The 20,123-nt window shown below is 42.2% G+C and overlaps 3 protein-coding genes across 3 annotated transcripts; 2 read left to right on the top strand and 1 right to left on the bottom strand.

The window, feature by feature from the left end:
- The first annotated feature begins 291 nt into the window (after positions 1-291).
- Positions 292-8,804, top strand: ctdspl2a (CTD (carboxy-terminal domain, RNA polymerase II, polypeptide A) small phosphatase like 2a). Its single transcript, XM_076733480.1, has 13 exons — positions 292-633; positions 2,428-2,639; positions 4,346-4,481; positions 4,584-4,730; positions 4,883-5,110; positions 5,617-5,710; positions 6,133-6,244; positions 6,327-6,413; positions 6,506-6,568; positions 6,665-6,744; positions 7,009-7,135; positions 7,247-7,342; positions 8,121-8,804. The coding sequence occupies exons 2-13, from the start codon at positions 2,451-2,453 to the stop codon at positions 8,184-8,186; spliced, it is 1,425 nt and encodes a 474-aa protein (XP_076589595.1). The 5' UTR covers positions 292-633; positions 2,428-2,450; the 3' UTR covers positions 8,187-8,804.
- Positions 8,805-11,406: 2,602 nt separating this feature from the next.
- LOC143321777 (insulin-like growth factor-binding protein 4) lies at positions 11,407-13,255 on the top strand. The gene is made up of 4 exons (XM_076732415.1): positions 11,407-11,734; positions 12,721-12,808; positions 12,902-13,097; positions 13,196-13,255. The coding sequence occupies exons 1-4, from the start codon at positions 11,407-11,409 to the stop codon at positions 13,253-13,255; spliced, it is 672 nt and encodes a 223-aa protein (XP_076588530.1).
- A 1,784-nt stretch (positions 13,256-15,039) lies between these two features.
- parp16 (poly (ADP-ribose) polymerase family, member 16) lies at positions 15,040-18,896 on the bottom strand. The gene is made up of 7 exons (XM_076733665.1): positions 18,833-18,896; positions 17,959-18,155; positions 17,403-17,540; positions 17,107-17,313; positions 16,828-16,999; positions 16,569-16,713; positions 15,040-16,088 (listed from the first exon to the last, which is right to left on the bottom strand). The coding sequence occupies exons 2-7, from the start codon at positions 18,145-18,147 to the stop codon at positions 15,953-15,955; spliced, it is 987 nt and encodes a 328-aa protein (XP_076589780.1). The 5' UTR covers positions 18,148-18,155; positions 18,833-18,896; the 3' UTR covers positions 15,040-15,952.
- Positions 18,897-20,123: the final 1,227 nt, after the last annotated feature.

Here is a 20,123-nt window from a genome sequence, read left to right as displayed (position 1 = left end):
AAGTTTGAAACTTTCTACAAAGGCTTGAATCTCTTTGAGCCTTTCGCCTGAAAACTGAAAAAAAAAGAAAGAAAGAAAGAAAGAAAATGTAGTGATGTCATTTCAAACTTGTCTGAAACTATGGCTGCAAAAAACGTACATCAAATTTTAAGAACTTCTGGCAGTCTTCAGGCAAAATTATGCTTCACATCAGTTTGATCCTTCATTATCTAATATGAAATAACAGATAATGCACACAATTTAACAAATGCATGCTTATATCAGTACGTGCATCAGTTTGCTCATTCTTTATAGCTTGTTGTAGTCACACAGTACTAGCTAGTTTAAAGTGTGGGAGTGAGCCTCAGTCCAGCTGCGCACACACACGCTCTATAGCCATTTTCCTGTAGACTCTGCGCTCCGCCACGTTGGTTCCTCTACGTGAGTGTGTCGCATTCTCCTGCGCACCACCAACGTTATGTTTGTGATGAGGCGGGAAATGGCGTCCGCAGACATGGTTGATCAGTGACTAGCTACCGAGCGACACACAGCTGGCAGCAATAACCACGGCCCGACCTCTACCGGCGGCCGCCACGGTCGCGGCCGAGAGCTGACAACGCTGCGGCGACTTTTGAAGAGCTCCCTAGATCATCGGTAAGTAACAAACAACGTCAACTTGCAAACAAAAAGGTTTGTCCCCCTGGTAGCCTGGCTGCTGCTAGCTAGCGGCTAACGTTAGCGAGCGAAGGGGGCGTAGTCTAATGGCTGAAAATAGTCATGGAAGCGAACAAAATGACGCGCTAGCTAGCTGTTGTGTAGCTTTCTTTTACCGAGGAATCGATGGATAGTTTTCATGTTAAACACACATATGTTTACGGGGACACGTGTGAGACGTGCTGTGGTAACTTGAGTGAATAATGTCACGGCCCTGCTTTTGATGCCATTGGCGTTTTGCTAGCCTGGAAGCTAACTGTAGCCACCGAACAGCATCTGGTTTAAGTTAGCAACGTTAGGGTACATTCCAAATGTTAGCGTTTACATTAACCGGACAGGTGCCAGCTGTGGCCTCACAAACTCATGGTTTTGTCCCACCACATGTTGGTCAGGAGCGTCAAACCAGCGGTGACTGTACGCGGGATTTTTTTATGCTAAATACCAGCAGCTGGTTAACGTTAGCGGTAGCTGACGTCGTTATTACAGCCGCTCCGATGTTACATAACGATAGCCAGCGATGCCGTTAAGCTACCAAATGTGGTTTAGCAACAGTCAGATAATAAACTGCAGCATAATTGACCAAACATACATACAGAAAGCATTTTTGCTTAATTTGAACATATACGGGGACCCGCATGTCCGATTATCAGTCGTGTTTGTTGCGTACACCGCCCACTCCGGTCACCGGTCCGCCTGACAGACGTTTGCTTTTGAAAACAATCTGAGCTCCAAACTTTGTTTATAATCTTGTTGAACGACTGACAACCAAATGTCAGATACGAGCTGATCTTAACCGATCTTGAGACAATGTAAATATCACTATGAGCATATTGTGGGTGACTGTTGTCATCAACTGCATTGTTAAACCCTCTGATCGTGTTTCACCTTAACTTATACCGCGACATGATATTTAAAGGAGTATTACATCAGATTAAAAGGCCCATAAATTATGTGTTGCAGGGAAATAGGGAATAAAACACAGGGTAAAAAATTGTTCTTGGACTGTAAACTGACTGCTAACATTTATTATTATTGTTGCTGTTATTATTTAGTGTTGTCAATAGAAATAGAAACAGAAACTAAAGAGTTGCAAAAATCAATAGACGATAAGATATGATGACATTTTACAGCACACTTAAAGAGTAGATCCCCAAACCCCCACCAACATGGCTTTTAGTTGCTCTGTTTATGTTGTTTGTCTACCAGAGAAGGAATATTATTATTTATTTATTTTCAATCTGGAAAACGGCCTGCTTAGTATGTAATTTAGTCTCAGATCTTAGTAACCAAATTGAAGGGATCCTCATGAAATATATTTGTTTAGCATTAAAAAATATCATTGGCCAATACATTGTTTTTCAGATTTTTATGAATTCAAATTAGTGTAATTATTGTGCCTTTTAAAGTAGTCTAATATCTGTTGTACTGTACACAAGAGTCGACGATGACACTGAAGATCAAAAACTAACTTGGTGTCAAATATGTGGTCAGATACACACACAATCTTGTTTATTAATTTGATTAATAGAATTACAGGTTTTAATCAAAATTTGCTATTTTTCATCTATTCAGGGAAAGTTCTTGTAAAGCTGCTTTTTGCTGGGCAGCTTGCAACATTTAACAATGGTTGATTTGTGATTTGCAAGCAAAGATTTTGTCATCTCATTTTCATCTCAGATTAAGAAATTGTTTGCATTATTAAATGAATGCTTCTTAACTTTTCCCCCATGTCAGATTTTTCTATGTGACGTTGGAGCATGATGAGGCTGAGAGTGCGTAAAGCTCCTCAGCAGCCAAACTTAGGCCGTCGAACCCACCCGTCCCAGGCCAAACGGAAACACTGTGAAGTGGAGCCGTCCCCGGTGAGAGGTCGAGGCAAAATGCAGAAGAATGAAACAGGCCTTTTCTCCACTATAAAGAAATTCATCCGTGGAAATGCTGTCAAGGTAGGAGTGCATCAGGACTCACAGTTTGGTTTTTGCTGCTGTAACATGCACTGTAGGGAAACACACTCTTGCTCTGTGCAGAATAAAAGCTGGATTTTGTGCTAATAATGTGAAACGGTGACTCACACATAATAGCTGGGAGTGTTTTTAAGATAGGGATGTGAAAAGTTGACTGTTAATTGGTTTACTATTGAGAATATTTTGATTGGTTACGTGTGCTGGTCTATAGGTTAATTTGCATACACACGCAGTGTGATGCATGCTGGCCTGAGGCACTCGCCCAATTGGTTTGCCATCAGTATGGTAAAGGGCGAGGGATTCAAAGAGCTAGCTGGGTACCTCAAACCTGAGTATGCTGTGTAATCAAGATCTACTGTGACTAAACGCAGTGAAAAACACTTTAAGGGGAAGAAGGATGAGCTAAAGTCAAGCTAGCCAGCTCTGACTACCAACTGCTGCACTGTTCTCTCAAATGAAAGCGACATCACAACGACCTGCCACTTCATTTGTGCTGACTGGGATCAGGGTTTCCATTATTGGGTAATTCTTTTGGATATGAAAATGTTCTGGCTCGACACGCTGTTTCCCCACAGCTTCTCTGATGCCCCCCCCCCCCAAATTCTGTGAGTTAAGGGTTTATGTTTTTTATCCAGAGATGTTGGTGATTGTTGGAACAGCGGGAAGATGAACCAAGACGGTTTGATTGAGTTTGGTTTTGTTTCTTTCAAGTTGAAAGAAGTGTGTTTTACAATGATAACATGACTGTTTCTGTAAATGGAGTCTGGTGGCTTTGGCAAGCGCGATGGCGGCTGTTTCTGGTTAAAGAAAAAGGATCTTACTCTTTAACGAAAAGGTTTATCCCTGTAGAGATCCTTTCCATGATGTTGTCAGACACTTAGAATAACAATGTGAGCCTGTCCATCACAAGAACAAGCAACTTTAGTGGACATACACTGATGGTGTGTAAATGCCTGGAGGGATTACATGACAGCCCGTTTTGCTGCTGCCGACTGCAGCACTGTCCCTCAAAACTGAACCAGTTTCAAAATTGTTGTCACTTAGACACAAAAACATGGGAAAATGGGGTCCATAAACGCAGATAATATTTGTCTGGGATCTCTCCCAGTTGTCTGGGACAGAATCTTTCAGGACCGGACTGACTGGGAGATGAAGTCCATTGTGCTCCTCAGATCAAAAATATCCGGTTAGTTTGCGATAAAAGGGGGTTGGGCTATCGAGAACAAAATAAACTGAAAGTGACATTCCCATTTTCAACACTGAACAGAAAGTCTCAACACAGCCAACATAGTTTCCTACCGGCTATTTATAAGTTTCCACGAACTTCCTCTATTTTTATCTGGCAGTGTTTAAATGGTGATCATCAATGGTCTGCTAATTGCCAACTGAAGAAATTTATTAACAGGAAAAAGTAGAGCAGGTCATGGGTTTTTCTCTAAAAAGCAAAACTGGGCAGTCATTGTCAGATTAGCGTATCAATCTGATTTCTGAATAAGCACCCGAGTCATTTAAAAGACTTAATGCCAATCTTACTCAGTTGGACCCACTAACATTTCTCTAACTCTTTCAAAACAGCACAAATATCAATTGAATGCCGTCATATGAAAGTATGTAAAAGTCTTAAAGTTGAAATGATGTCAGCAGGTTGTAAGCGTGACTGATTCTGTGTCTGTTTTTATTCTTCCCAGGTGGAGCAGGATATCCCCGCCAAGAGAAGTCGAATTGATTGTAATTCTGATGGCGATCTAATTACTTCAACACCACAGACTAGAGGCCTTTCCAACAAATCAGTCTCCAGAGTTTGCAGGAAAAGTCCAAATCGAGGTACCTCACACCCAATCACAAGTGCTGTAAAAGAAATGTCTCATTATATCTGATAGATATTCAGATGTTGGGTTGTTATTAAAGACCTGTTGTGTTTTGTAGACACAATGACCTGCAACAGTAAACCCATGAAACCAAACGGTAAACTGGAGGTCCCAGTCGAGGCAGCCAGCAGCCCACCACGAACCACCCTGCTTGGGACCATCTTCTCTCCCGTCTTCAACTTTTTCTCACCAGCAACTAAAACTGGTAAAGCAAAAGACTCCTTAGATATTCATGTCTGAAGATATCTTATATTTAGGATTGATTAAAAGTTAGATTTTAAACTGGAAATCACTAAAGTTGTTTTTGAGAGAACGTTTTCAGTGTGTGACCAAACCGCTCTTGTCACGTGCACTCAGCCACTCCTGGTTCAGACTCTCCTGGCCAAGCGATGGAGGCAGAGGAGATCATGAAACAGCTGGACATTGAGCAGGCAGAAGAAATGCCGAGCAGCACTCTCACGTCCACAGAGGGCATCACTCCGTGTCACACTGCCCCGATGTTACCGCAGAGGCTTCAGATTACCCCTGATACGACCATCGAAGAAGGGGAAATCGTCACTGAAACTGACATGCCACCACTAACAGGTACAGCCGCTCTCACCTCAGGCCTCAGCCTCGTTCTTTTAGTTTGGGAAACTTCCATGACACAGAGAAGGGGTCAAACGGGCACCAGCATAATATGCTTTCAGAAGTTAATTGAGGTTTTTTTTTTTTCATCCAGCAGTTCAGACCTGTGACCAATGCTAACTGCAGGCAAAATCCTGTCGCGCTTTGATGCCTCATCCACATTAGGGACAAGCAAGATAACGTCTGCAATCACGCCTAACACTGACAAGAATGTTAGCTAGCTAGCTACACACCAGTCACCAACTAACAGACACACACAACAAGCAATTCAAGGTTTCAGCTTCTTGTAACCAGTGCTGTAGTGGATGCTGATTGGTCCTCAGGAACAGGCTGAATTTTTTTCCAGAAAGACCAATGTTGAATGTGAGATTACACTGAGTAACTTAAGCTAGTGGAAATCATCGTTTCATCTCTCCTCCTCAGGGAAGATGCGTTTTAACTCCTCTTGTGTCTGTCTTCATCAGTTCCTGGTTGTATGCCAGACGGTGTGTACCCACACGCGTTACCTCCAGCTCCTGCAGAAACGTCATATGATGAGGACTGGGAAGTTTTTGATCCGTAAGTACACTGAAAGTAGTTATTCAAGGAACGAACGGTCATGGCTACTAATTTCTGAAAAATGACTTAGAAGATGACAACGTACACATTTTGTGATCAGAGGTGTTGGTGTGATTCCTCTTGAAATCACACCCAAGGTGACATTGAAGTTCTGTTCATGCACCGACATGCAATGTGCAACTTTCAACCACTAGATGGCAGCAAAAGCCGGACTGTCAGCCTTTGTGTCAGTCCACTGTGATGATATGCAATACCATGTTTACGCCACTCCTGTTCATCACCGTCAGTTCAATTTTAACTTGCAGGGTAATATTTTACTGGGGCATTTTCTGTTCATTAAGTGGTTAAAAGACATAGAAATCCATTACATTTGAACTTTCTTTGTTCTTAAAAGTGTCTTCTTATGGCTTCCCTGCTTTAAGGTACTTCTTCATCAAGCACGTGCCTCCGCTGACAGAAGAGCAGTTAACGCGCAAACCAGCGTTACCTTTGAAAACACGCAGCACTCCGGAGTTTTCTCTCGTCTTGGATCTGGTAAGCCGTCAAAGTTTTCTTGTGCTGTATCTCCTAATTTAATGGGTTTTTCCGACTGATGTTCTTTTTTTTCTGTTGTCAGGACGAAACTCTGGTCCACTGTAGTTTGAACGAGCTGGAAGATGCAGCCCTGACATTCCCTGTTCTCTTTCAAGATGTAATATACCAGGTACTGACTGCCAAATGTCATTCTCTAATCAAAAGGTCTCCATCTTACTGCTGCCGTGATTGAATGTCTGTTTGCTCACTTTTCATCTGTAGGTGTATGTTCGGCTGAGACCCTTTTTCCGCGAGTTTCTTGAGCGCATGTCTCAGATGTATGAGGTGAGGCGCCCTTTAATTTCCAGACAGCATTTGTGTCATTCGACCCGCTTTAATTTCACATATCACTCATGTGTTGCTGTCCTTTTAAAATGGCAGATTATTCTCTTCACGGCTTCGAAGAAGGTCTACGCCGACAAGTTGCTCAACATCCTGGATCCGAAAAAACAGTTAGTCAGGTCAGTGAGGACGCAGGACTCTGGAGCAGCTTTCATAAGAAATGATTTTGATTTGTCATATGTGCACCTGGAGTCAGCTGTGGTGATGAGGATTAAATTTAAGGGTCAGTATAGATTGAACAGGGCGTGCAGCCTGCGGCCTGTGTCACACTGTGTCCCACATGAATGAGGATGGTCAGCACACTTGAAACACATGTATCTCATGAACATGATGTATTTTGGATGTTCTAGCTGAGGAATGTTCTCCCGTTCTGTGTTTTTTAGGCACAGGCTATTTCGTGAGCACTGTGTGTGCGTTCAAGGAAATTACATCAAAGACCTGAACATTCTCGGACGGGATCTTTCCAAGACGATAATAATCGACAACTCACCCCAGGCCTTTGCTTACCAGGTAAAACATTTTCACACTGACGAGCAAACTGGATTTTAAACCAGTGAAAGCCTTTCACAGTGTTTCTGTGTCACAGTGATGCTCCAGCACAGGTTTTTGTGTCTTTTTCAGCTGTCCAATGGGATCCCCATTGAGAGCTGGTTTGTGGATAGAAATGACAATGAGCTCCTGAAGCTGGTTCCTTTCCTGGAGAAGCTCGTGGAGCTGGTATGTATTGTGGCTGCTGGTAACAGTGAACGCCGCTGGTGGTGTGTTGTGAATATGCCACCTACTCTTGCCTGTGGATAGCCTCAGGATTGGATGCAGGGAACCCTATCAGATGTGTTCTAGGTATATGTAAGGATATAATAGGAATATTAAACTGGGTCTGAAATGAAATTCTCCTTCTCATTAATACAAAACATTATCTGCCCCCTTCATGAAAGACATTTCATTATAATACAATTTCACATTTAGGCTTGTTGTCTTTGTGCACATGAAACTCTAGTAAGTCTTTGAAGAGTGAGATTTTTTTTTTTTTAACCAGAAGCAGGAAATTTTATTGCTTTCACTAAAGCCACCAGACTCCATTTACAGAAACAGCAATTTTATCACCATAAAACACAATTCATTCAAACTCGACAGAAACAACAGATTTTCCAAGTGAAGATTACCGGAGGCATCATGAACACATTATCCTGTGATTTAAATATGTATTAATATAATAAGAATAATGGAGAAACAGGAGTAGCAACATTTAATCAACTAATCACACACATCCCTAACTCTGACCTTCATGAAGGGAGCATTAGCATTAGTTGTAAATACTACACCTGCAGCTGAGTGTGTTTGTTTGTCCGGAGGCTGATGAATGTCAGTGAACTCCAGGTAAAACTGACGAGAGCAGCTCATTTTTCACCTGTTCAGTCTCGTCACCGTCAGCTCTGAACTGAGAAGTCCGTTTTCTTGTCGATTGTGAAACGAATCCGTCTTTTCTCCGTCGCAGAATGAAGATGTCAGACCGCACATCCGTCAGCAGTTTCGCTTGCACGACCTCCTTCCTCCAGACTGAAGACCTCGTGCTCGCCTTTCGGTTCACGACGGCATCAACGTTGGACGACAAACTGACCCCCCCCCCCCCCCCCAGAAGGAAACATTCAATGGATTTCTCTTTGCAAACGCAACATTGCCATTATGATTATTATTGATAGAGTTTTTTAAGTCATGCAAAAAATTGAAAGCTGTGTTTGAGTCCAAAAGCCCTGGATGTTTTTCTACACACACACTCAAACAGAGCTGCTCGCCGCGGCACACGTTCGGAGACGGCGTCCCAGAAGGTATTTGGTCTCTTTGGATTGACAAAACTGAATGTCCCGCAGTGTTGGATGATGGACCTTGGTGGCTTCAGCCTGACCTTGAACAGCCACTCAAACCTGTATAATATTCTATGATCTATTTGCTTGTAAATACATGTACATAGTTTTTTTTCTTCAAGGTTTTTAAGTCCTTTTATTTTCACTTCAGATTTTAGTATGTATTCTTTGATTGGGTTGCTTTTATAAACCGACAAAATGTTAGTGTGTTTTTGTTTGAAGTCGTTGATAAGCAGCTGCTTTTCTGTTGTATGCCTGCATTATTCCTGTGATGCTTTACTCCATTACATGCAGTTGTCTGTAATAAGGTGCAGTTTAAAAAAAAAAAAGAAAAAAAGAAAGTATCTTTGGGAGGAAAATGTTTCTGAAACAATATTTTAAAGTTATGTAATGTAAACTAGAATAGAGTCAACTGAATACAAAGCCATAGTGGCTGAATTATAATTTTTGGAGATTTGTATTTGAGAGTCCATTTCTGAATTCAACGCCTCCGACGTCCTCTTTAACGAGGGGCGGGCGGGGTGAGTCGGGGTGGGGGTGGGGGTGGGGGGGATTACAGGCATCTTGCACTTTGACATCCAGCCCTTTGTAAGTTGATGTAAAATGTTGTCACTTTTCTATACAGGTGTGTATCACCTCAATTTGTTATGTGGGGGGAGAAGATGAAATTGTAGCACCAGCAAATTGCCAACACGTTTGCTTTGAAATCTTGTTTTCCAAGACGTCTTGTATGTGGGATCTTTATGATGTAGGAGTCACAAGTTTTATGGACTATTGAATGATCACTCCTGTTGTATTCAGTGTTACTTAATGGGTTCCTTGAAAATAAATACATTTTTATACGACTCAGAGCTTCCTGATATTTAAGCACATATCCGTGGGCACATCTCTGAATATAATACATGTAAATAAGGTGTATGAGATAATTGAGGTCCCTTGCCATTGAACTGTAGACATAATTGGATCTTGAGTTGAAATCATTTTCCTCAACATACTAGAAAAACTTCAGATTTATGCTGCGGTATAATACGTAGCTGAATTATGAGATGATGAACAGTTACTATAAGTTCGCCCACTTTGATGTTGTTTGTCACACATTTCCATTTAAAAGATATTTAAGTGACAGTTTCATGCAAATATGATATTAAACTTCTGTACTTTAAGTACTGCGCATTCGTAAATGCTCATCCTGCGGTAGGTTTGAACGAAGGTCCCGCCTTTCACTCTGCAGGTAACCAATGATATTTTAAGATAATGGGGTGGCACTTGAAGTGGTCAATCAGATTTCAGGGCCCCTCCTGGACAGCTCAGGTGGAGCTGATAACATTAATGATGGAGGTGTTGAACTCAGGTGACTGAGAAACTTCATCATCATCAAGTGTGAATGTCTGCTTCGAAAAAGCTCGAGCTGAAGATCCCAGGGAGGTTTCCCTCTGCACTCTTCTCTCAGAGTGGAGGAGAACACTTTGATGTTCATGATTAGACCAAACATTTCTGTCACATTAAAGCACGCTGGTGGAAACGGTTGGCTCATAGCTGCTGCTGCTGCTGCTGCTGCACACTCTCCTGTGTCGACCACAATGGCTGTCGAGTTCCTGTATTAAATGTTTGGTAACTTCATGATAAATTGATGGTATACAGAAGAAACACGAAGAGTTGATCAGTCATGACTCCCGTCTGATTGCTTTTAGCTGTCTTAATTGACCACCTGCAGCAGATGAGTGACTTTGCACAGCTTCGTTCACAGGAGCAGCACTTAAATTAAATAACTGTTAGTTTAAATGTGTTTTTTGAATATTTTTTTTGGCCACCCGAGATATCATTATCTTTGTTTTTCATTTACTTTTGAAAGCTAACAATGTTTTAAATGCTGGGATGAGTTTATTATTAACAAACAATTTAATGTTAATAATCTGTTAAATCCTTTTAGAATTTGACTAAAAAGTCTGTAATAGTTGTACATTTTGCAAACATTTCTAAAGATTTTAAGCAGGATAGAAAATTGATCTTAAAGTATAAGTCACAGTGTAAGCAACGGTTTAAAGGCCTGTTTCAGGTCTGAACTATACATTTCTATTCATCCGATACGTTTACCACCTTTGTGTCTTGTGTTTTTAAGCATTTCCTAATTGCCTTGAAGTAAAAAAAAAAAACCCTGAAATGTTAAATATGAAAAAAGTGCTTTGCCTTGTTCAAAATGGGTCATTTTAATATTTAGTTGCTGTAGACATCACAAACATGCTGAAATAAACCCTTATCATGTTGAATAAGGTGGAAATTATTTGACGTATGGGTTAACTTGTACTCTTCAGCTGCTTGCCGCCTTATAAAAACGAAGCCAGATAAAAAGAAAAAGTTTTTTTTATTGAAACCTCCAGCGTAAGCGCGGGACTAATAAAGGAATATTGAATTGTAACTCGATCGACACCCAGTGACAGTGACCATCTTTTATTGTTTGCACGACCTGCCAGAGTTTTTATTCAGAGATACGAACCTTACGAGATGTCCCGATCAGATAACCTGCTGATGTCTTAATCCTTTTGTTCTTTCAAGAAATAGGTCATTACCTGATTGTAGGTGTGCACTGAATTACCCCTTCCAGAGGTCATGTGACTCCAAACACAAAGGGGGCCAGTCTTCATCAGACTTATCTAACGGTGTTCAGGAGGAGGAATTATTTCAAAACAAAATCACACTGTTGATAATGTGAAGATAAGACGTGGGGATAATTAACTGTGTATTTACACTAAATGCACCGGGTGAAACCCCCCCTGGCCTCATCTATTGGCTGCTGGTGGGGGTGGAGGTTGTGGCTCATAAACTGTGAAGCCTCGCTGGTCTGTAATCCCACGGGCCAACATGTATATAAAAGGTGCCGGTAGGTGTTCTCACCTCAGGATAACTTTAGGTTGACCAAGGATGTGGATGCTCTTCTTTCTGAGTGCCTTGTTGGGGGCACTGGGGTCAGACGAAACGCCCTCTGGAGGAGCTCAGCAGCTTCAGGCTCTCCACTGCCCCCCCTGCGAGCAGATACACTGCTCCTCCCGGCGGGCGCTGAAGCTCCAGTGTAAAGGTGGTGTGACGACAGGTGTCTGCGGCTGCTGCCCCGTCTGTGCCAGAGTGGAGGGGGAGACCTGTGGAGGAACGTGGGACTATCTGGGCAAGTGTGACGAGGGACTGGTGTGTGTTTACCAGGACTCAGCAGCTGACAAACCGGACGAAGAGCGCAAAGGGATCTGTAGAGCAGGTGAGGTTAGAGACGATGATGGTTGTGCACCCTGATGAGTGTAATGCGCCACAGTGAGCCAGTTAAAAACATGCAGCAATGTCTGAACTCTGCAGCGCGAAATCTCAATAATAGAACTATTTTATTTGTATATTGCAGGTTATAATTTGCCTCTTTACTACAAGTTCGTTTGCATGTGTCTGCATGCATGCGTGTCCCTTTTGTTTCTTTAAAATCTTATTTCCTGATGCACAAATGGAAACATTTACATATTGCAGCTGCACTCTAAACTGAACATCTTTCAATAAGACAAATCTTTACAGAAAAAGTCAGTAATATGGACCTAAAAAAACATGTTGTTAATGGCAGTACTGCAACACAAAATACTCTTTTACAAATTAAAGTATAGACGCATTTTCAGAGTAATGTACTAGAAGCCAACATGCAGCAGAATTGCTCCTTCATTAGTTATTATAATATTGTATTATTACAGATTAACTCAGATATAAGATGCTTTTTAATGCTGTAGCTGATCGAGGGGGAGCCAGTTTATACTATTTTACACACGTTTGGGCAGTTTAACCTTCAGTAAGTAAGCTTGATCTGCAAACTACAGCTACAAAGTACAAGACTTTCCTCTGAAATGCAGTGAGGAAGAGGTGAATAGTAGCATGAAATGGAAGCACTGTTATGTGAGTTACATTTGACCACTGTATGCCATTGCAGTGGGAATGGTGCCAGTGTGGTAAATCTTGCTTATGAGCTGTGAAGACTGATAGTGTGGTCAAGGCTTCCTTTGATTCAAAGGTTTCTGCTAACAGTTAAGCCATAATTACCCTCTTATCTCTTCGTGGTGAAAAGAGTTGTCACCGTTATTGATACGCTATCAGACGTAGTACGAGATTGGAGATTTTCATGTTTTGTTGCTGCTCGGGTTAGATGTAAACTTGACATATCTGATGCCTTGTGTGAGTCCCGCTCAGTGTTTAACATGTGTGTTTGTGCAGTGATTGAACCCTCGGATGCAGAGAGCTGTCACCCAGAGTGCACCAGGGAATACTGTGAGGCCAACCCCTCTGAAATCTGCTCTGCCAGGTAAAACTGAAAAAAAAAGAAGAAGCCATTTTTCTGTCATTATCTTCTCATGCTGCGTTTTTCTAACAGAAATCTGAATTTACTGCTCTGTAGGTTCGTGTCTCTGGAGAAGACGGCGTGCCAGGGCTCCTGCCAGCACACCTCCTGTTCAAGCTGTCTGCTGCTAAAACCCCCATCATGCCCCCAGACCTGCGCCCTCTCCGATTCTTCCTGTCTACGTCACTTTGGGAAGTGTGTGCACAATCACCTGACAGCGACTCAAAATCCTGTATGCCACAACAACCTGCAGGTAGGTGTGAGGAGAGCACCAGAAGCTGTACTGAACTGCCTTTAAACGCTTGGCCCGCAAATCCAAAACTGTGTTGTGTGTCTTCTCTCTCTCTGCAGACTAACCCTGGGGGGCATTTTCTGTGTTTGGTCCCAGCCTGTCCAAAAACATCGCAGTAATTCCCTCATGTGGAGAGAGCAAACCCAGAAGAAACGAACTCATGTAGCAAAATGGGAAAAGGCAGCTATCCATAAACTTTGTGTATAACCTGATAATTCTTCACAACAATCACATTTTGTATGCAGGGTAAACCTGAATAAAAGCCTGTCACATGTCATGTGTTTTTAATTGTAAGAAATAAAGTTTGTGTATCTCATGTTTAAGCGTGTGTGTGCTCTTTGTTGTGCCTGACTCCAAGACTAAATCCCCCTCTGGGTTCACCTGTGGCTAAATGATAGAAACAGCTGTGCTGCATCTGAGAGGATCTGCTCTTGTTCACTTGAGATGTATGAACTCTCTCTTGAAAATTATTACACTGTGTACCGAGTGCAATTAAAATTAATCCCCAAATTCCCCATAAACAGCAGTGAAAAGACAATTAATGAAGCACATGATGCCATTTAGTTCAAAGCACCTCGCAGAGCTGCAAGCATGGCAGCAAACTCTTGGTCTTGTTCTTAAGTTTAAAACCCCGACTGCAAAATATCTGCTTATTCTGAATTTGATGCAGCAACACGTTTCAAGCAAGTTGGGACAGGAGCAACTAAAGACTGAGAAGGCTGTGTGAACGCTCCAAAAACACCTGTGTGGATCGTTTCACAGGTAATGAGGTTCATTGGTAACAGGTGATAGTCAATCATGATGACTGGGTATAAAAGGGGCATCCTGGAAAGACTCAGTTGTTCATAAGAAGGGAGTGAGGGTCACCACTTTGTGAAAACATGGGTGTATAAAGATGGGGGTTGTAGCTGTCTACGAAGAGCTGCCTTTACAGTGAATGGTGAACCATGAATGAGTGAACCAATTTAAACAGAGGGAGAAACAAAGCACTGAGGCTTTCAAAACTAACTCTGCAGCAGAGAAATGAAGTGAAACAATACGTGTAGTAAATGAAACGGTCATATCGGTCCAGAACTGTGTCTCTTCTGTTTAAATCGTTCCCATTTTGGGAGTTTGTCTGCTTCGCGGGAGAAGCGGAGCGTCTCGAGTCCCCTCTGCCATGGCTGCCCCCTGACAGCTGATGGTTATTGAATAACAGACGGTTTATGAGGCAGCAATAATGAAGCTTGCACAGAAAGGGAATAAAGTGTGGACCAACAATGGACAGTTTGTTCTGTGTCCTTCAAATGTGAGCCGTTTCTGAAGCAGTTTATCTGAAGGCAGAATGATGTCGCAAGAACGAATCAGTTTTTCTACCAAAACAAAGGCGCGTGCTTTCTTTCATCTTCTGTTGTGAGTCAGCTGTATCACTAAAGTACAATAATATCCAGCATTTAATGGACAGAAGAGATGACTGTGCAGCTCTTTGTCCAATTTTTGAGACAAACAGGATCAGAGCCAGAGGAGGGACATTAATAAAAAACAGTTCCTCTGCTGCTCAGTACTGTACATTATGCTTCAATGAATGAAATCAATGTTAAAGGTACTATATAAGTACTGCAGTTGTGCACAAATCAGTCTCTAATGTAACTTCCAGGAACTGCAGATAATATTTAATGCAAAAACTTTTGCATCAATTTCCGTATCGAGTTTTCCATCACTTTAATTAATAATTTGTCCTCTTATAAGGCTGCACGGCACCACAAGCTACGATCCAAACTCTCTTCCTTGTGTACATTTCTTGTGCGTCTAGCTGCGGATACACTTCAGCATATCAACTAGATATTAGAAGGACAAGATCTGTCACCAAAGCAGGCCGCCTCTTATCAATCCCATATAGCTGTCTGGCTTTTTTTTTTTTTTTACTGATTAAAAACAACAGATAACAAAGGACTGTCTGCGTGCCAGCTGTAATAAATGTGCCCCCGTCAGAGGAAACCCATGTTAAAGTTTGAATACACCACAAAACACAGGTACAATAGAAAAGAACAAGAGATTACCACGAAGGAATGACCTTCGAGTAGATGTTGATGTGCAGGAAGCAGCTGCAGACAAACGTACGGGTTTATTCTCAGCGCGTCTGACTAACGTGTGATGTTACAGGCGTCTTATAAGAGCCTGACAATCATTTAAAGAGTTTAAATCGACTTCACAACAAACTAAGCTCACTCAAACCCTCCAAAGATGAACTTTATGAACCTTTAGGAGGATTAACAGCTCACTTCTTCTACTGCTGTAAGGAAAGAATACTCGATTTCCTTCATGAAACCTAATTTTTATATGTAATACCTTAAAGTCACACTTAAATCATGAGCTATAAAAGGACCCTTCCCATTTATTTCCTAAAAACTGGGTGATGCAGACCATTAAAAGCATTTAAAATGAATATTGTCATTAGTGCCTGATCGATAGATGGACACGACAGCTCCTCAGTACAAACCCAAAAAAAGACATCACCATGCTGGTCTACAAAACAGGATGTTTACTAAACCATACAATGACAGATGAAAGTTTGCATAACATGTTTAAAATGCAGAATGGTCAGTATCTATATCAAGAGAATTAATACACAACGAGATCCCAACAGCTGCTATTTGAAAAGATACGTTATCCTGGATAAACAGTGATTATACTTATTTGTACTAACAAAGAAAAGAACCATTGCAGACAGAAAACGGTATAAAGGTGCATAAAACTTTGCTCGGGCCTCCAGTCAGTCTCTGATCAGGAAGGCACTGTGGACTGTCAACATCCAGGCCGTCTGCCCTGTTGTCTTGTCACCTGAACAGTCTGTTCCAAAAGGATACGAAGGTGGTGGAGTTAAAGGCACCGATGAATATGAGCAGCAGAAGGTAGAGACTCATCATCACGGCAAAATGGTGTCTGAGCAGCCAGGAGGTGCTGCGGGAATGTCTGAGGAGGAAGAACACAAAGTTCATCATTTCTGTACCACAACAAAAAAAACAAAAAAACATTTTTGATGTGCTCAGTAGAAAACAGTACAAAGACAATATATTTAATGTTTTATGTTTGGAACATTCGAAAGGCTCAGTCGCTCACAGACAAGGATGGAGCGAGGTTCACCACTTTGTGAACACATGATTGGATAAAGGATGTTACTACATGAGCTCAGGAACTCGTCGTAAAACCTCTGCTGTCACACACAGCTTGTTTGCACATGGCTTACTTCCTGCCAACTCTTTTGGAATCAGAGTTGTATATCAGATAGAATGATCATCATCACCTCTGACTCCAGTGAAAAGCTTCCTGTCCGTCCTTTTGTTCGACTTTTATGATGTTGTGTGTAATGCGGCCTATAAATACTTTTTCTGCATTTACACCATTTACTCACAAGTGACCTGCAACACTACATTTGACCTGGGAGATTCTTACCTGGACAGGTGCCTCCTCTGAGAGTAAACGAGCAGGTACTTGACACGCAAAAGCTGATTGTTGGTGACGACAAAGTACCTCTGCGGTACTTCCCCTCCTTCGCTGTTCTTTGCTCTTGAGCGCTGACGGTCAATGATTTCAGAATCTGACAGGGAAATGAGTGGCTGGTTTTAATTTGAAGCCACTTAACCGTCAGTGTGACTTGAGTTTAACTTTGTGCAATTCTGTTTGTGCAGTGTGAGTCGCACGGTTAACACACCTTTTTTCTTCACCTGGCACTTAACATCTGGGTGATCAATGACTTCACACAAGGCAACGCAGCTGAGCAGCGGACCCAGGAGACTTTCTCGCCAGCCGCTGCTGTGGGGGCTGTAGAGCACAGCCATGCTGAGGTCACTGGTGAGGTAGGTCCCCTCTCCAAACACTGAGTTCTGCACACAACGTGCACAAAAGATCGAGTGTTTGTGTCAGGAAGAAACAACAGAATATTTCTGATCTCCACTTCATCCTTTCGTCATCACTGCACTACATCACTCACCTTGTTGAGGTGACAGTGCAGCCCATTGTGAATGATGGAGTGGAAGTTCTCCAGGCGGCTCCCGTGGAATGCATAGAAGACGTCTCTGCCTGCCCTCGTCTTCTCAAACCTGGCGTTCATCTGATCACAGTACTCCAGCTCAAACAGGAAGTCTGGCACAGGCGCAGAAATCCCTTCGTTTTCCGTCAGGTTACAAAGTTTGGTGTACTGGCCGAGATCAAAGAAACACACGGTTAATGAAAAGGCACGGAATCAAAGACACTGTGGTTTAAGGATTTATACTTGTCCGGATGTACCTCATCTTTCTGCAGCGTCTTCACAGCGAAGCTCTTTGAAGAGAGAATCCAGTGTGTGAGAGCCAGATGATGATCTCCATCTCCGGGTCGCAGTCTCACAAGGTCTCTGACACCGGGCAAAGATTTCACATCTGCCAACTAGAAGAAGAAAACAAACTTCTTTTGATCACAGGAGGAGCAGTCACACCTGTCCTGAGTACATCTGCTCTTTCCTTTGCGTGTCATGAGGATGTAGTGAGCATTCCTTATTAAAAGAGCAAAACAAATACAAAATGCATTCATTTTAATTGTATTCCAAAGCAATTTATTTGAACGGTAGGTTGAGTTGGATTCACGGTTGTAGGAGTGCAAATTACTGGAGCAATTCCTCTGTTTTGAAAACCTTGAACAGAACGTCGTAGTCTTACGGTCTTGTTCTTCACCTTTTTGACGCACTGCTTCCTTACAGTGCACCACTGCCACCAAGTGTATGTGTGTTGTGTCAGTGCTCCACGTGAAAGCATAAATGGCAACAACAGAGGGTGTTCAAAAGCTTTTCACTGTCACTGTATCTTACCAGCTCCTCAAAGTCCTTATTGTCACCACTGATGTATCTTGGAGGAAAAGGTCTGAGCAAAGAATCCCTCTTGTAGTTCTGTGCAGAAGCAACAAACAGGCTGCAGCGGAGGTCTGCAGCTACTGGGTCTCTGTGCAGACAGGAGCACACCAGCTCTCTGACCGCCTCAGGTGGGAGCGGTGGCTGCATTCCCAGCACTGCAGGCAGGGGCGATAAGATAGCACACAAGTGAGCACAGGCCCGCAAACATCTCATGGCAACATAAACTTGGGCTTAAAGCAATTGATTAGAGTAGGTGTTGTGCCAAACTGTGCACACTTCTCCTCCTCATCTCCCCTGACTCTGAAGGGAAGATGTTATGACAAGATGCAAAATTTGGCCTCACACCTAACTCATTTTGTACAAGTGAACCTGTTCGTAGAGGCCAACCAGGTCAAGTAACTAACTTTAGTTAACGTTAGCTCTGCACGTTCTGCACGACGGTACTCTTGTCAACAGTTACTTTAAGTTTTTATGGTCAACATCAAAACTAGCACTGACACTCCAGGACAAAAAGTCCCTTGTACTACTTTTTCCTGTGCTGACAGCTTTGCTGGAAATAAGTGGCGTTACTGTTTACTTCCCGTTTAGCTAAGCTAATCATGTTGTCCTTAACCGGTCAGGAAAACAGAGTGGGAGGAAACGACGTTAGCTAACATTAGCTGAGCTACAGCTAGCGAACGGTTGCTAATATATCACCGAGTAACGTTACTAAAAAGAAATACAGCTCGGTCGGACTACTGTGGGGTCCTGGACGTATCAAGAATACATCCCTGTGGTGCACAGACCCATTTCACTTGACACAAACTAGTTTTATATCATAATTTGCCGTTACCTTCTGTCTTTCTCAACTCATAGCACCGCAGAAACAGCTTACGTTAGCTTGGAGGACTGCTGCGTTCACGGCCGTTAAACTAATGGAATGTTTGTGCAAGGACGAAACGTGTGAACACAAAATAGCACATACATTAGCGAATGGAAATGTGTAGTCAGTAAATCGATAGGAAGAGGAAGAGCATGCAACTAACTTTGGCAAAACGTCAATGCGTGTTTGGTGTGCACTTTTCATTTTCATTTAAGTTACTATGTGCTAGAGGCACCGATAATAAGATATTTACGAGCAACACTGAAAGCAGCATTCATCACACTGGACTGAGGTCCAGAGAGCCATTTAAAGTTCCACAGCAGAAATAAAACAGCTGCCCAGAAACATGCAAACATTTTGTTAGGTACAGAGGCGTCAAAAGCAAAGGGAGCAGATCGAGGTGGACAAAGGCAGTGTGTGATTTATTTGCCCCTTAAAAAAAACATTTTTCCATCAAAGACAAAAAGGGCAGAGGAGATCAATCTGATTGGTCGGCCTGTGACTACATCTACAAAGCCTGCCATACAGTCCATCCTCCTACCATTATTACAGTCCTGTCCAGTCAAAATAAAATGTGTCATTGGCATTACGCTTGGGAATCATTGATATGTATTGACTTGATGACCACTGGGCTAGAACTCTTTTGTGTGTTCAGCAGCAAAATTATACATTTTACAGTCTATACAATGAACCAACCTAAAGCTTACCATGACGCTGACTCCTACCTACATGTAGGCTTTTATTACGGAAAGGCTGAGATAAGCAAAACTTATTCTTATGAGTTATTATTCCTTCAATCATGGTCTGTCCAAAAAAAAAAAAAAAAGTTTTAAATTAAACGATGTGCTATTTCTAATAAGAAATAGAGACTTCATGTTCAGGCATGAGTTAGCAAAATGTTTTGATTCTTTAATTTCCAGCAGGATAGACGACTGTTTTGACCTTTTCTCAGGTCTCACCGTAGACTGCATGGATCTGAATCTCCCCCATAACCGGTGTCAGCTCATTCATAATTCTTCCATCCTCACAAAGACTAAGAAAACGGAGGTCTCTGCAGTGACTTTGTAGTATCTGCTCTTCTGCAGGAAATTCCCATCTCCTGGGCTTGAGGAATCCTTCTACCTGTATACAATGTAAACCTTCAACATAAACGTTGAGAGGTCATAACCATTTTAGGTCTTCTTCAACCCTTCTGTGTTAGTTGTATAAACACAACTCCCCTATATAATTCCCGTTTGAGATGCTGTATGTGTGTGTTGAT

The sequence above is a fragment of the Chaetodon auriga genome, chromosome 6 (genome assembly GCF_051107435.1).
Source record: "Chaetodon auriga isolate fChaAug3 chromosome 6, fChaAug3.hap1, whole genome shotgun sequence".
Taxonomy (NCBI): domain Eukaryota; kingdom Metazoa; phylum Chordata; class Actinopteri; order Chaetodontiformes; family Chaetodontidae; genus Chaetodon; species Chaetodon auriga.
This window is presented reverse-complemented; position numbering and strand designations above follow the sequence as displayed.